The sequence below is a fragment of the Brassica napus genome, chromosome C3, assembly GCF_020379485.1.
Source record: "Brassica napus cultivar Da-Ae chromosome C3, Da-Ae, whole genome shotgun sequence".
NCBI classification, from domain to species: Eukaryota; Viridiplantae; Streptophyta; class Magnoliopsida; order Brassicales; family Brassicaceae; genus Brassica; species Brassica napus.
The window spans coordinates 14,234,605-14,250,663 of record NC_063446.1 but is presented as its reverse complement, the minus strand read 5'-3'; the positions used below and the strand labels follow the sequence as shown (position 1 = coordinate 14,250,663).

General features: G+C 34.3%; 1 protein-coding gene, 1 long non-coding RNA gene and 1 pseudogene across 3 annotated transcripts; 1 reads left to right on the top strand and 2 right to left on the bottom strand.

Moving 5' to 3' along the window:
- Positions 1–187: 187 nt before the first annotated feature.
- On the bottom strand, positions 188–4,961 carry LOC106388311 (CMP-sialic acid transporter 2). Of its 2 annotated transcripts, none has more exons than XM_048752633.1 (15): positions 4,455–4,961; positions 4,084–4,266; positions 3,847–3,963; positions 3,443–3,499; positions 3,056–3,133; positions 2,214–2,318; positions 1,990–2,112; positions 1,785–1,862; positions 1,539–1,608; positions 1,309–1,416; positions 1,028–1,161; positions 851–930; positions 690–735; positions 518–587; positions 188–435 (listed from the first exon to the last, which is right to left on the bottom strand). In XM_048752633.1, exons 2-14 carry the CDS (start codon positions 4,249–4,251, stop codon positions 537–539), a joined length of 1,215 nt encoding a protein of 404 aa, XP_048608590.1. In that variant the 5' UTR covers positions 4,252–4,266; positions 4,455–4,961; the 3' UTR covers positions 188–435; positions 518–536. The 2 variants fall into 2 exon arrangements, with proteins under 2 accessions (XP_048608590.1, XP_048608589.1); XM_048752632.1 differs by having other exon boundaries at positions 524–587; positions 4,455–4,955.
- Positions 4,962–10,833: 5,872 nt separating this feature from the next.
- On the top strand, positions 10,834–12,273 carry LOC106384005 (annotated as a pseudogene).
- A 1,009-nt stretch (positions 12,274–13,282) lies between these two features.
- On the bottom strand, positions 13,283–15,823 carry LOC111203946. Its single transcript, XR_002656356.2, has 3 exons — positions 15,251–15,823; positions 14,862–15,158; positions 13,283–14,523 (listed from the first exon to the last, which is right to left on the bottom strand). It is a non-coding gene; the product is annotated as an uncharacterized LOC111203946 (long non-coding RNA).
- Between the last annotated feature and the right edge of the window lie 236 nt (positions 15,824–16,059).

Sequence of the window (16,059 nt, the reverse complement as noted above, 5' to 3'; positions counted from 1 at the left end):
CTAGACTGTAGGGGTAAAAGGGGAATATGGGACACAATTAGCTACAGTCCGATGGATTCTTTTTGCTTTTGGATACTTTCTTAATTTTGCACATATTTGGGTATATTGATCCAATTGTTTTTTTTTTATTTAATTAAAAATATGTATTATAGAGAAACGGAAGCAAAAAAGGGATTACAAAGAGAGATCTTCTGGAAAAAATACATAACTACTACCATAAAGAGTTGTTTTTTTTTTTCTTTGTTCTTTGTCTGAAACAAAAAGAATACATGTTTACTATATAGAAAAAGCTGTTCTCAACAAACTTAACTGACTCTTTCAAGAGTTGCAGGGCGTTGAAGGACGTTTATTGCATTGGAACCAGGTGGTATACGGTCGGAATTGTACCTGATCTCTAAAGTAATCTTAGTTTAAAGAATTCTGTGAAACAAAATCCTGCAACAAGTATAGATGTATATAAACATGGGGGATTCCAGAGTATCTAATCTTATGAAGTTGGAGAGGAGATGTTTTTTACTCTTACGGTGAGAGAGTTTTTATCTGGGAAGAAGTGGCTCTCTGTCGTCTGATCCAACACGGTGAGTAGCCTGCTTAAACAGACAAGAAAGCAATATATGATCATCAGCTTAAGTCAGAACTAGATTTCACTTAAGATGGTAACGTGCGCGTGTGTGTGTGAGCTTCTTCACCTCTTCATTTGCTCCTGCTGCCATGTTGATGAATGAGTCTTTAGCCCTGGAGGAGATAACAGAAGACGGAAAAAAAAGTTAGACGCTGCAAATGAATCTGACACGCTTTTCAGTGACATGGTATCATAGAAAGAATAATAATCCATCAATGAAAAACACACCTATGACCATCCTTTGCATTAGCTATTTCTACGTTTCCGTTTTGTGGCTCATCTTTCACTTTTGCAAGGGGTGAAAAGAACTGCACAAAAATATGAATAAGAAAAACATTTAGAGAAAGAAGTTCCTCTCTGTATGTCAATTGATACAATCCGGGAGCGGATTTGTATGGATTTTACCTGATGCATTGAAATGAAAACTATAGAAATCCCCAGAAGAAAATTCATGGTTAATACATGTCCAAAGAGTGCCGCAGATGCTATGCCAGTAAATATTGTGGCAACCGTCGATGAGTATTTCTTCAATATTGTATCTGAGAACATACAAAAGTGAAGACGACTAAATTAATATATAGCAAGAACCAAAATATAATTCCATATTTGTTAAACCAGCATCAGGTATTCATGTAGAACTAATCCATAAGATTATGTGAAATCAACATAAATTGGTCTTTCTTTACCTGCATATTTGAAGAAAAAGGAGGATAGAATCCCTTGTGCTGCGTTGTTCAGTATCAGAAACACGGTAGCCCGAGAATGTCCTTGTAGGATGTCAAAACTGGCAGGACCTGTCGACAGTGGCAAAACCGTTAGCAATGCGTCTAACATGATTTCGAGAAGATTTCCTGGCATTTAATTTGCTTAAACATTTATCATATTCTACTCTGCGTGTTAGAAAAAAAAAACATACCTTTGTATATAACAGTTCCTAGTATTCCAAGGAAGTTGAATATTGCACCATAACCATAGAGGAATAAGTTCTGCACCAGAGGAAATTAATGCTTTACATTCAGAAAACACAAACAAACTATGTATATAGCTTTAAGCCATTAACACCAGTTACACGCAACGTTCACCACAAGCCTTCTAATGTTACTAGAAACCCCTCAGTTCTCTGACGCTAAATGGAAAAAACTACGTGTGAGCATTAACTAACCTGAAGATAAATGCTTGTCTCAAACTGGCTCTTTAAAGCATACTCGTTGTAGACAGATGCCAAGGATGGGACCGTAACCTGCAAGATAATGTGCTTAATAAGCCTCTAAAACGAACAACAATTTTTTTAATGCGGCACCAGGTAATCACTTCCATACTACATTTCCAAGAAAAGTAAATGGAAGCACCAAAAAAGTGTAACTTACAAATATAAAGGTACAAAAGTATGCACCCGTAGCAATTGGAACAGCAATAGTAGTAGCACCTTCAGGAAGAGAACGCAGCTGATTTACACTAATCCCTATCAGCAACAGAGCAAGTGCTTCCCACTACAACACAGTGTCAAAACAAACCCGATTCAACAATAATGTCTGATACCATATGAAAATCATACATACAGAACCAAAAAACAATAATAATTGAACCAGACCTGAATGATGGAAAACCGTCGCTTCATTATCATCTTCAGTAGAACAGCAATTACCAGAACCTTTAGATTGCTGAGCATCTTCACAGTAGCAGGATTGAAATATAGCTGTCGCACCAGAAAAGTGAATTGCCGTGAGAAACTAAAAATTAAGAAAGATAGAAAGATATAACCAAATAGTAGCCGAGAAGGGTAGATAAATACAACAGCAGAGCATGGTGTCATTATGTTATTTCAAAGCAATTGTTCAGTGCAGCTATAACAGCAGACACAAACATCTATCACCAGAAAGCAAACATATTGCAGTATGCCAAGCAGTACTTGGGGAGTATTACGATAAGGAAAACGGAGGAGGAAATAGCATTTAGTTAGGAATGATAATATAACAATATGCATAGGGACCAGTTGGCGTCTACAAAGAAAGACGTGAAGTAACAAAATCAATGATCAACAAATTTGATCAGATGGAGTAGATATTCTTCAGGGGAAACAAAGGAAAGGAATCTCACAGAAATCACCTATGAATTATGTTACAACCATATTAGGTTCCCTGACATTCCAAAATTATGATTCCCAAGTCTGTAGAACAAAAAATCTCCAAAGCAAAAAAGTTTTGGCTCCTGATAATCGTAAACTCAAAACGAGACCATTGCTAATGACTTTGCTTTTACTCTTATGTTAGATGAAACCATTGCGAATTTCTTATAGTGTCAAAGGACCAGATAAGGCCAGAAAGTTTTTACGAAGGTTTACAGTAAAACTTGGCTATGTCAATTCTTCAATGAAATTGCATTTCTGAAATTGAACAAAGAGATGACAAATTTTAAAATAATAGCCATGTGTACCTGCATTGTGAACTTCAGATAGTTATTAATGGCATACAACCCTGCCGGAACGGCGAGAAGCACATTGTTCCTAGCTGCCTGCAAAATAAGGGCTAGCGTTACTGTAACTTGCTCTATAGATAGTAATCAAATAAAATCAGAAGTACTCGAGTATAACAGCAGGAAACAATTTACGAAAAAAGCACAGTATTAGATAGATCAAGTGATCACATGCCATCTACATTTCAAATTATCATATGCTTTGACAACCAGATGTATAACATACACAGCTTATTAGGCATTGAAGCCCAAGAAACTAACTTTAAACTTGAGACTATGCCATACCACAATCCTAGTACAAAATCTTATACAGTATATCCCAGTCTCTTAATTGCCAGGAAGAGGTACCTGGACAAATGTGGAAAACGATAGTAGAGGCTTCTCTCCAACTTTTTGGTGCCTGGCCTACAATAATTCCACAAAAAAGTCGAGTATTAAAAGTGGGGCCACTTTCCTACCGAAAAAGCAAAACACACGTGATAGAAACTGCATCTTTGCACACAAATAAAAGAATATGAACCCCACCTCTTTCCGTTACCAGTTAATCAACTAAAGGACGCCTACAATATAGATAGATAATAGCAAAGGAATATGACTTTATCCCTCTTCAAAAACCTCAGCAATTGCTTTCATGTTTTAATGCAGAGAAGAAACATTAACCAACTAGTTCTAGATCTAAGATTGAAATACAAATGGCCCACCACAAAGAGAAATGATGATTCACAAGAAGTGAAGTCAATTCAGAAACGTACCTCGATGAGAAGCATGACAAGCGCAAACATAACCTTTGCGATTTCTGTCAAGAAGTTGACGCTAATAGGACTGAAGTTAAACTTCCCATCCACCTTCGACATGTACACCAGTACAGGCTGTAAGATGCATAAGAAAAATAAAAAACGAAATCTTTTCAACAAATTTGAACAATAAATGAAGAATTGTAAATGATTAACCACATGGTTGTAATATTGAAATTGAAGGGACTTTATTACCTGTAGACCAACAAGCATGCAGTCACCGACAACCAAAAAGACATTGAGAGCTCGTTGCTTTGAGGAAACTCTAATCTTGCGGTTGTCATAAGCCCTGGCTATAGCTTTGCTACTGGGAGAAACCAACCTTGAACGACACACGCTGCACTCAGCCATCCCGTTCTTCATCCCCCCCCCACAAAGCTAAACAACAGAGAAGCATTCATCATTAAAAAAAAAAAAACGAGAAGTGCTAAGAGCTAAGAGGCCAAAGAGTGAATTTTGAATACAACCCAAGTGAAATCCTGCGATCAGATCTCAGTATCCGTAAAACCCCACAAAATTACAATTGAGCAAAAATTAGATCTTCGTAACAGATGGATCAAACTAACCTCAATCGAGTTCTAAGATGAGCTCAAACGACGACGCATTCCCGAACGAAAACCTCCTCTCCACCTAAACCGCGTTAAGATTCAGAAGGAATCTGGATACGTTTCTGCCTCAACGTTCCTCTCCGTCGTCGGTGAGATCCCAAATGCAGAGATTCGAAAAGGATCTAGAGAACTCTCTTCAGCTCGAGAACAGATGCGAAGAATATGCAGAGAGAGAGAGAGAGATGAAGAGAAGCAGATCGGTTGATTCAAGTGCGCTCTTATGCTCTCGCACGACCCCCTTCCCCCTTTGCTTTGCTTTGATTTCACAACACCGTTTTATTGCGTTTCTTTGAAAAAAATAGAATACATTCGGAAAATAATATTTTTATTTTCTGTTTCTTTCTCACGGTGACACTTGGCGGTGACTGTGACAGACCAATGAGATTTGAGTAAGAGTTGCAGTGAAGCTTTAGTGACGGTGACGTGTCATGCGGGTGATGGAGGCTTCGTATTGGTCGTTTTTTAAGTTTTTCTTTTTTAACTTACGTCATTAACGTAAAAACCAACTTTAATTGATTTTGTTGTTGGGTTGTAGGAGATACCTAATGTTAAGGTTTCTTAATTAATTAAGGACTAGAAGGTTTACGCATTTATTTTATTAACCAAGAGGTTCATAACTGATTTCGTTGTTCATTTTTTTATAAAGATTTGATTTTGTTGCTGTTGTAGGAGAAACCTAACGACAGGAGGTTTCAGTTAATTAATTAATAGTAGAAGATTAACGTATTTGTTTTATTAACTGAGAACTTCATAAACTCATAATTGTGCTGCATTAAACATGAAATTCCCCCAATATATAGTTATGTTTAAATATATATATTTTTTAAAAATAAAAACATAAGTGAGGCGTAGTTCAGAAACTATGGTGATGATTGGTTCGACTGTGGCTTTAAAAATTTAGCTGTAGATAAATCGGTTGTACCTGTAAAGTTGTTACTGTTGACTTTTTCTATAGAGACTTTTGCTGTAGTTAAGGGGTTGATTGGTAAGTGCCGTGATTTCATTTTTTGACTGTAGAAATATTGTTGTGGTTTTTATTGCTTTGGCTTTAGATTTTTAATTTTTAAAAGTCTTTAAATATGGGCTGTAGGTTTTTGTCTCTGCAGAGAAATTGTAAAGACATAAATTCAAAGAAGTGCTGTGGATTTTATAAAAAGGCTGTAAACTTAAAAAAAAAAAATCAAGAATGGTATAGATTTAGTGCTTTAGAAAGAAATGAGGCTGTAGAGAGCACTCACAGCCACTACCAATCACATCCTAAATTTGTTGTAGCTGTAAGCTGTAGGCTGTAGGCTGTAGATATTTTAAAATAAAATATATGAAATATGTGTTGTATATATAAAATTATTATTTTATATCAATTAAAATAATTTATATTAATATTTTTTAATAAATTATCAAAATTTATTGTAATTCAAAATGTGATATGTAAATAATATTTATATTATTTAAATATCTTAATAATTTAAAAACACTCAAATTCAAAATTAAAATATTTTTAAAAGTTTTTATTATGATTATATAATTTATTTGATATTATAGATATTTTTTTTATTTACAGATTCTACAACCTATAAAAAAAAGATGTAGGGTTTTTGCCAAAAATACATAAGAAAAAGTTTTGCCTTTTTTTTTTTTTTTGCTGTAGCTTTAAAAATAAAGCTAAAGCATGATTGGTAAAACTAAATAAAAACTTGATGTAGATTTTAATTTTTAAAAGTAAAGTTACAACATGATTGGTAAAATTTAGTGATTTAAAAATAAATAAAGCTAAAGTAGGGAAATAAAGTTCAACCAATCACCTCCTATAATGCCCAATCCGTTTGGAGGTTAAAATAGGGTCTTATCACCAAAATAACATGAAAAAATCAAAGATTAGTTCGAGAAACTTGTGTACCAGAAGAAAAAACATACCTTGACCATTAACTAATAGTCTAATTCACATGATAATTTAAGTTTATTCTTTTTGATGAATGAGAATACCTTACAAATGTATGACATGATCGTTATGTCTTTCCCTTAAAGATGATACACACAATTTGCATGCACTTCCTTGCAGCCTCGTTAAAGCAAACACACCGCTAATGTATTCACTCTTCACACTTTATAAATGATGAGAGACTTACATAATAGGACAGGATCTGACTTATGTTTACATTAAGAGACACATTGTCTCTTTTGCACACTTTCTCTAGACAGCTGTTTTTTTCTAAACATAAATAACCCTGTTTTTTGTGTAAGGGAGAGTGTGTTTCTTTTAAGAAGACTACCGTAAAGTGAGGAAGTAGAAACTAAGTTTGTCTTTAGTTGCAATAAATGGTAAAGGTTAAAAGAAAAATGTAAGTGTATGGGAAAAAGTTAATTGTTTAGGGACGTTAGATCTATTTATATGCATAAGATCTAAGGCTGAGAATATAATCTAAATATTGGTATATTGGTAGAGAGTGCAATTAAGAGGGATACGTGGGTGGTGAGAGTAGGTGAAGACATCTTCTTTCCGACTCTGCTTGGGTATGGATGCTCACATGTGGATGTTGTGTTTGTGGACAATTTGATGTGTTTTCGGAAATTGTGGTAGATGTGTTTGTGGACAAGTGGATACTCACATGAGAGACTTATGTTTGTAGATGCTCACTTATGAAGAGAGACTTATGTTTGTAGATGCTCACATGTCTACATCTTCTTTCCGACTCTGCTTGTAGATGCTTACATGTGGATGTTGTATTTGTGGACATGTCGATGTTGTGTTTGTGGACATTGAACCAAACACCAGCAGGAGATGTAGACACTGGATAGAGGTTGTGGATACGCGCTAATGGTTGTTGTGTTCGTGGACAAACTGTTGCGTTTTCGGAAATTGTGGATGTTCCCATGTGAATTTTTGGCTGTGGACATGTTGCATACTAGATAAGTAACATTGACAAGCAACAAGACTAGTAACAAATGGTACAGTCTCGTTGTAAGTGTTTAAAAAGTACGTGGGGATTTTCCGCAGAGAGAGTAGAACGAGTTGTTTTGTTGTTGTGGATACACGTTAATGGTTGTTGTGTTCGTGAATAAACTTATGCGTTGTCAGAAATTGAGGTTCCCCTGCGGATTTTTGGTTGTGGACATGTTGTGTCATTATCTTTGTATTTTGGATGAAGAAGAAGTTATGGTTGTGTCCATGTTCTGTCATTATCATTATCATTTTTGCATACTAGATAACTCTCTCGTAACATAATTGCATACTAGATTAGTAACAAAACATTAATTGGTACACAATCTTAGATAGAGTAGCATATTACATTCACCCAAACATTGGAATCTATCGGTTGTAAAAAGACTCTTAGGGAGACGGTGGTCTTCTTCGTTCTCTACAAAATTTTAAACAAAGATACAAAGAGTTGTGGACATTAGAGTTATGGACAAGAAAATTGTGGACACACATATCTCTCACGGACATTTTGTCGAACATCTTATATGTGTTTTTATTATTTTCCATGTGCTTTCGACCTTGGACTCCGATTAAGCCATTTTCAAACTAAAATCAAGAATTTTTTAAAATCACATGCTCATCAACAATGGATTGATTAATGTATATTTGTATAACCAAAATCATGAGGTTGAACTTAAGATCTCAGATTCGGAAACCTACGGTTAAGACAATCGGGAGTCAAGGTGTAGCACAGAGCCATGGTGATCGGTGACATGCTCTCTCGCCTTGAAGTCTACTTTGAGCCATCTACGATTTACAAGAGAAGCGGAGTTGCGATCTTTGGGGTCGGTTCTGTACGGGATGACGGATGGTCGAGTTTAATCTTCACTTCTTCATATTGTGATTTTCTATCGTCGTCAAGAAAGATTCTATTAGTTTTGTCAAAAAAGTTTTGAAATAAAATGGAGACCACAAATCTTAAGAGAGAGAAAACAATAAAAGGAAGAAGAAGAACTAGAAAGTGATGTTTACGTTGAGAGAAAAAAGTAAAAAATATCAGATGTGGTTGAAGGGTAAGAAGGACAAACAACAATGAAAATGTGTCTTTTAAATAGTATGTGTCTTTGAAAAGACAAAAAGTGTCTCTTAATGTAATTTTCTCATAAATGATCCTGAAATTGTAAATGAAGTTATTTCGTTAGAATTGTAAATAAAGATTCACTAGAGCTTTACAATATTGGTCATATTATTTTAATCATAATCACAATCAGAGTCAGACCCAGAAAATAATTTAACATGAGGCACATATTATATATAAATAATTCAGGAGGTTAAATTTATTTATTTATTTATTTCAAATAGTATGTGTCTTTCAATATAATTTAAAAGAAATGGGTCAACTAAAATATATAAATGATTTTCATAATGATCAATATTTAGTTTTAGTAATATTATAAAATGACATATGTTATTTTATATAACTATTAAAATAAATAAATTAAAACTTAATAAAAATAACTTTTTGAAACTAAATAAAGTGTGTTTTTATTTTAGAAAAACTAGGAAGAAAAGCAAAATAAATTATATAAAAAAGCAATTTTAGGTAGCAAAAAGTTAAGAGAAAAAAATGTTCTATGAAAAAGATGAGTAAAATATAATAGGGTTTAGAAATTTAAAAGAACCAAAATACATATTTTGGGGATTCGATCTAGAGTTGAGTGGAGTAGTTAGGCCTGGGCATTTCGGGTATCGGTTCGGTTCGGTTCGGGTATTTCGGGTTTTGGGTAGTTCGGATAGGGGCTAGAGGATCCATTTAGTACTTGACCTATTTTCGGTTCGGTTCGGTTCGTATAGTTTCGGGTTCGGTTCGGTTCGTATAGTTTCGGGTTCGGTTCGGTTCGGATAGTAAATGTAGGAACTGGAAAATATCCGAAAAAAGTTCGGTTCTCATTTGGATCCGGTTCGGGTTCGGATAGTTCGGGTAGTTCGGATAATTTGGATAAAATATCGGTTATTTAGGGTAAAATATCAAATAATTAGGATGATTTAGATAAAAAATTTGGATATTTCGGATTACTTTGGATATTTCGGATAAAACTATCTGGATAGTTTCGGATACTTTCGGGTAGTTTGGATACTTTATAATAATTTAGTTATCCTCAACTATTTTCAGATACTTTTAATAGAATTTTAAATTAAAAATATATATTTAGTGATGTTATATGTATATATAATTAATATTTTTATATATTCGGGTACCCATTCGGTTCTCGGTTCGGTTCCGGTTCGGTTCGGTTATTTCGAATATAAAAATATAGGAACCGTTCGGATATTTGAGAGTATTAGTCTGGTTCCGGTTTCGGGTATTTCGGTTCGGTTCCGGTTCGGTTCTTCGGTTCCGGTTATTTTGCCCAGGCCTATGGAGTACGATGTAGTCTTGTTAGCCAGAAGAGCTAAAACCGTACATAAGCATACTCGTATCAAAAGAGATTTATAGTATCGAGCATGTGGCATGTGCCACACCTGCTGAAGCCATGGGTCCGCCCCATTCACAATTCAGAATTTGCTACAAATATTAAGATTTTAAAAGTCGGATAACCAAAATGTTTATATATATATATATAACTATTCTGTTTATTTTAATGAAATTTGTTCGTCAAATCAGTTATTAAATATTAATATATTAATATATTAAATCAGAAATAATATTCTTTATATGAATTATTGTTAATATCACTAATTTTTTCTATATGATTAATTTTACCTATTTAAAATTATTACAAATTATATCAGATATACAATGATATCCAGTTTTTCAAAGGTTTAAGAAGTTGGTCTTGATTTCGTTTAGAAATCCCAGTTATATTTCCTTTTTAACTAGAACTTAATTAACTACAATATTTTATACTTAAATAAATAAATACAAATCATCCAAAACAATCTTAGTATGTCTGAACCGTCATCCCGATTTAAACCGGTATAACACTTTACATACTGTTGTTGGAAAGGTAAATCAGATTATTAATTTTTCACTGATAAAAGATCAAACTAATCTGATTTATCTATATAAATGTGTTTAGGTTGATCCAAACCTGAACAAAACAAAATACAAATTCAGATTCTAATAAAAGGAAATTATCATGATTTTCTTTTTAGTTTCAGAGAAATATGGCAACATCTCATTTATAAGAACAAAACTTGGGTTCCCCCCTACGGTGAACTCTCAAATTCACCAATAATGTATCCCGTTGGGCAAGGCAATCATTCAGATTCTCAAATGTCTATTGTTTGTTGTTCAGAGTCTTCCTCCATCTTTCTGCTGTTTCGATCATCAGCCTCTAGACTCGCTTCCTTGAAAGATACGCTACTAAATTATATAGAAGAAGACTAAGGTTTCATCCGAGCTAGGGTTTTGGAATTATGGCTTATAATTTTACGAATTGTATGCGAAACATATAGTCCTTTTCAATGATTAATAATGACCTAAGGGACTCGAAGGAGATTGTAAACAAACCTCTCAGTGCCTGAGAGCACAGAGACATTTGTGTTTGCAATCAAAGTCCCTGAGCATGACTCCACTATTTACATACTCTCTGCTCAGAATTTATCTCTAAGATCTGTTATTGACGCCGAGTATCTTATACGTGAGCTCCGTCCTGATGCTGTAGTGGCTCAAGTGAACGGTCCAGCTTTTGGAGAATAATCTCAAGAGATTGATGATGGCTCTAATGATTCTATCCCCACGTCAGCTTTTTAAGTTCTTACACGTTGTTTTGTGGACAAAACTTTTGACAAAGAGAGGTACGAAAGTGTTGCCGGGAACTTGGTTTGGAAAGAGATCTTTGGGACAAGTTTCAATGGTTCATCGTTTATGGTTCTTGACTCTCCATTCATAATGGACGGTCTATCTAAATCTCTCGCAAAAGTTTTTTATTATGGCTCTGCTATAACCTCCACAAGGTTTCAGATAACCAATGATGCACATGCACTGATGCTGAAACTGTTATCTTCTCATATAACCCAGCTCGGTAAAGAGATTATCCCATCAAGCTGTCTTGCCAATGAGATGGAGTCTGATAGTTTTGAGCTTCCAGAATTTGCTTAGTCCATTTATCACTTACGTGTTGATCTTCACAACATATTCAATGGTCTCCCAGCTATTAGGAAAGCTTTAGACAGCGCCACAAAGATGTTGTCTGATGTAAACAGAGGGGAATCCATTGATAAAGAGGCTCATCTTTCTGAAGTATACCTTTTCCGGATTGCGGTTGAAGGTATAAGAATCGCTTTGAACAAATCTGGTCGTCTACCCATCTGGAACCTAGGTTATCTATCAAACAAAACCCAAGTTCAGTTCTCAGAACTCTCTTTTGTGGAAAAATCTTATGCACTTGTGGTGGATACTCCAGGCTAAAAAGTTTAAGAATATTGTTGGAGTAGTAGACGCAGGTAACCTTGCAGGTCTTAGGAGGCATTGGAGAACTTATGTTCCTCAAGAAGTCAAAGATATGTCCACTAGCCACGGTCATTTTAGATTTTAAAGCCCTAGCTCCATTGAAACTTTCCTAGAGAAACACGCAAGAGGCAATGTCCATGGTGAAACCATCTTTATCCGCCGAGATAATCAGGGGAGTAACACAGTGTCTATTGTCTTCTGCTCGGGAGACGAGCTTATCTTCTGTTCAAGCTACACTCTATATGATGATAATGAGGAGAAGAGCAAAACCTGTAGGCACCTTACCGTTGACTATGTTTGGAGCCAGTCTTGCAAGTTGCAACGTTTGCGGGGTTGGTCTTCTATGAAAAGGGGATGGTGTGTGCAGGTGCAGATTGACTCTTCCTTCAGCTCCTTAGATTGCAAAACTGGGACATGGGATTCAGAACTTACGTGAGGCGTCTCAGGAAGTAACAAGGAGAGAAAACAAGAGGATACGGAAAGTAATTGAGGGGCTTAGTCAGAGGGTGAGGGACTTCACGCTTCGCTATTCATTATCTTTCGGTTTCAAAACCAAATTTGGTTTGTAATCCCCTATATATTATTTGAGAAGAATTTAAAAAGTTATAACCTGAATTTTGTAAGAATTAAAAAAAGGTCCATTCCTATGTGGCAGTTTTATAGAACTTAATAAATCTGACGTGGCGCTTTATTAACGAGTTTCGGTGGAGCATAGTGTAAAAGTAAGCGTCCTAGGAAAATATAATTTGAATGGGTATGGACAGTCATATATATCGTGGTAAATATGGACAGTCATATATATACTGGTGAATATCATAACGTTAAATTTAATAGCTCAAACGACGCCGGTTAACTTGAATTCGGTTTCGATGTAGCTTTCGTCGTAGAAAAAGGTTTTGCAACTGTTCTGCTTCTCAAATCTCTCCTCATCTCTGTCAAATTATTAGTAGTCTTTCTTTTTAATTTGTTGAACACAGTTCATATTAGTCTATATGTATCTATATCTATATACTTGATACGTGTTTGATAGAAATAAGTCGATGTCAATATGTCAAATTCAAAGTGTTTTCATAGTACTGATATGGTCGAAGGTAAAAACCTTTTAACTTTGTACCGGGTCCAAATCGATTATATAATCAGACCGGTTTATAATATTAAAGACATTAATACAAATACTAATACATCCAGTTTAGGCAATATATAATTATGTTGATTATTAAAAGGTTCGTGTATGAAGCATTGGTCGTATTTGTATGAGTTTATTAAAAAAACGAATATATTTTCCTTGCTTAGCAATTCAGTTTATGTTCAATTTAATATTTAGCAATTCAGTTTATGTTCAATCGAACAGGGATCCACCATTCAAGGAACTATTAGTGATGAAATCATGAGATCAAACCGAACCATTATGGGTGAAGGTGAATGGTATGAAATTTTTAATTTCAAATTGAGGTTCAATTTCAGGCAATTTAGGACCACCAAAAACCGATTCCATGTTATAACGGGAGAAAATACGGTGGTTCGAAAGGTTACAACAACAGCACCATGCAACTATTATGGTTTTAAAGAATTTAAAACCATACTGAGAGGCCTTGCACATCCTATGTACTCTGTAGGTATGGTATATTAAATGGTTTAGTTAAATATTATCATCGTACTTTAATTAGCCTGAGACAATGATATTTTCCTGTATGTTTTTCAAATCATAATCCTAATTCACGTGCTCTATATTTTATCCAATAGACGTCTATGGAGCTATGGTTTGTGTGGGTCAACTAGAAGAAGTTGGAGAGCCTGGAGGGCCAATGAAACCAAAAATGGTTTTTAGTTTGGTAAATCCGGGGTTAGTTAGACAGTTACTTTAATCCCGTATTTCAGTTTAGTATATATGTAGTATATTTTAAATTATAGAACTCTTTATAATTTCAGCTATAAACATCTAAAGTGTGTTGCATATGGAAATAATGCACCAGAGATTGATGCTTATTGGAATTCCACAAGAGCAAATGTTGTTTTGTGTGTTTTGAGTTTTTGGCAAATTGAAAGGGGCCAAGGTATAAAATAGTAAAATTTTTATTTTAATTGAAATGTTTACTTACCTTTAACTTAGTAATCTAAATATTATTGTTTTTTTTTTCATTAGGGCGACTGACATGGATTAAGAACATTGAAGGTTGTTCAAAGATAGAATTCGAACCTAACATCCCACAGATTCAATCTTTTAGGCAGCTGTAAGAACATTAATAATTTTTGAAAGCATGAGTTTGTTCTTCAAATAAAAAAAGGTGAATTGTGTGTTGACAAAATATTTCTTTCTTTGCAGGATTCCAGCAAATTCTTATTGATGACTTCTGAGAAGAATTCCAAGGATTGAGAAGGACGTATGCTCTTTAGTGTTATGGCATCTATCTATTTTAAATTTATGGTTTAAGTTTTTCATGTTGCTTTTCAATATTCGTTGGTGTTTAACGATTACTTATGTGATTTGCTATCTACTTTATACATTCAATTATATCATATTGAAGTTTTTATATACTTTTCTGGTTTCTGTTTTAATAGAAAAAACAACAGAGTAAAGATCGTTCATTCTAACCTGATTAGTAGACAACGGCTGAGCTTTCAATCTACAATCTTTCTCTTGATTGTCAATCTCTCTGCAATATAACTATTATCCATTACAGAAGCTTTTAAGATTACATATACTGACTACCAAATTATAATACTTATATCGGCAAGTACACTTTATTTATGTTTCGCTGTTTAATCCGAGACCTTTTGTTTGTCTAATCCAGTTGAAGAACTCATTTACGTAGTTTTATAACAATAAGAACCGATGAAATGTTTGTAGATTACAGGAAAACATAACACATTTGTTATAAAGATGGACCCTTTTCATCATAGATTTGGAGGAAATTAAATCCTACTCTTTCCATTTCGGTTTGGATTGTGCGTTTGATCTGATTCAAACCCGCATATCCTGTACAGAACATACCTTATTTACATCGAAGGAGTGAGGATTTGTACATGATCTGAAGGTGTTATATGAAGCTGATCCAGGGAAAAGACACATGTTTTGAGGTTGAACGAAAAGAAATTTATGTCAATGAAATTTCTGTTTTTGAGTGTTTGTTTTCTATTTGCAAACATACTGAGGCAATGAGAACTTAGCTGAAAGACTGAAGCTCCATGTGCTTTTTTGCCGCATCTTCTCTTATTTCAGAACAAATGTATCGTCTCCATTAACAGACACCGTGAGTTTGATCTGATTTATTTGTACATTCCCAGGGATCTGATGCAAAAATTAATTTCACAAATGAATCAAACTTCCATAAATTAAGAACGGATATTCCAGATCTTTGGGGACAACACAATGAGACTAACCTTATGGCTTTTGATTGACGAAGCTAATACATAACTCGGTAGATCTGATAGAACCTTCGATTCATTTCACTGAAGATCTGTGGAAGGTGAATTCATTTCGCATGCAGGTTCGAAGAAGATTTGAGCGTCGTTTGTTCCGAAGCGACGAAATGGAGACGAAGGATAGGGTATATTCTTCGAACAGAAAAGAAAAAAAATGGTTAATTATGTATTTGGAAAGTGTAAGTGGATTATAACATTGGGCCTCAAAGATTTCATATTACAAAATTGGCCTAATGAAATATCTTGCCTTATTAGTTGGCCCAGAATCAACAAAAATATTTTTTGTACTAATCTCTCATGTATTTATTTTTTTACATTAACAATATCTATTTAATGATGTAAAAACATTTTTTTAAATTTCAAATTTGTATAAGTCGTCTTTTAGTTTTTTAAATCATATATAAACCAGATAAAAAATCATTTAGTAAAAAAATTGAACAAAGTTTTAATTGTATGACTTCACATATTCAACAAAATTTGCGAATGAATTTAGAATTTGAATGAAGCTCGCTTCCCCCCCCCCCCCCAATTTATAAAATATTATTTAAACAATATATTTTATCTATTTATATATACAACAAACCGACTAACATATCATTTTTATTTTTCTCATTACCGTAATATTTTTTTTTAACCTCACCCCGCGCAAGGAGCGGATCTTATCCTAGTCTATACTATTAAAACAGCATGACCTATTGATAAAGGTTATGCCTAACAATTTATTTTCATTTATTTAAGGAGCCTCTAATTAAGTAATTTGCTTAGTG

What these genes read in the sequence shown, in the direction of transcription:
- LOC106388311 (XM_048752633.1), bottom strand. Translation starts at nt 4,251, where the DNA reads ATGAAGAACGGGATGGCTGAGTGCAGCGTGTGTCGTTCAAGGTTGGTT. An exon ending in ACTTTTGTACCTTTATATTT is followed by an intron (nt 1,863 to 1,989) that starts GTAAGTTACACT and finishes ATTATCTTGCAG; the next exon opens with GTTACGGTCCCATCCTTGGC. An exon ending in AGGAACTGTTATATACAAAG is followed by an intron (nt 1,417 to 1,538) that starts GTATGTTTTTTT and finishes CACTGTCGACAG; the next exon opens with GTCCTGCCAGTTTTGACATC.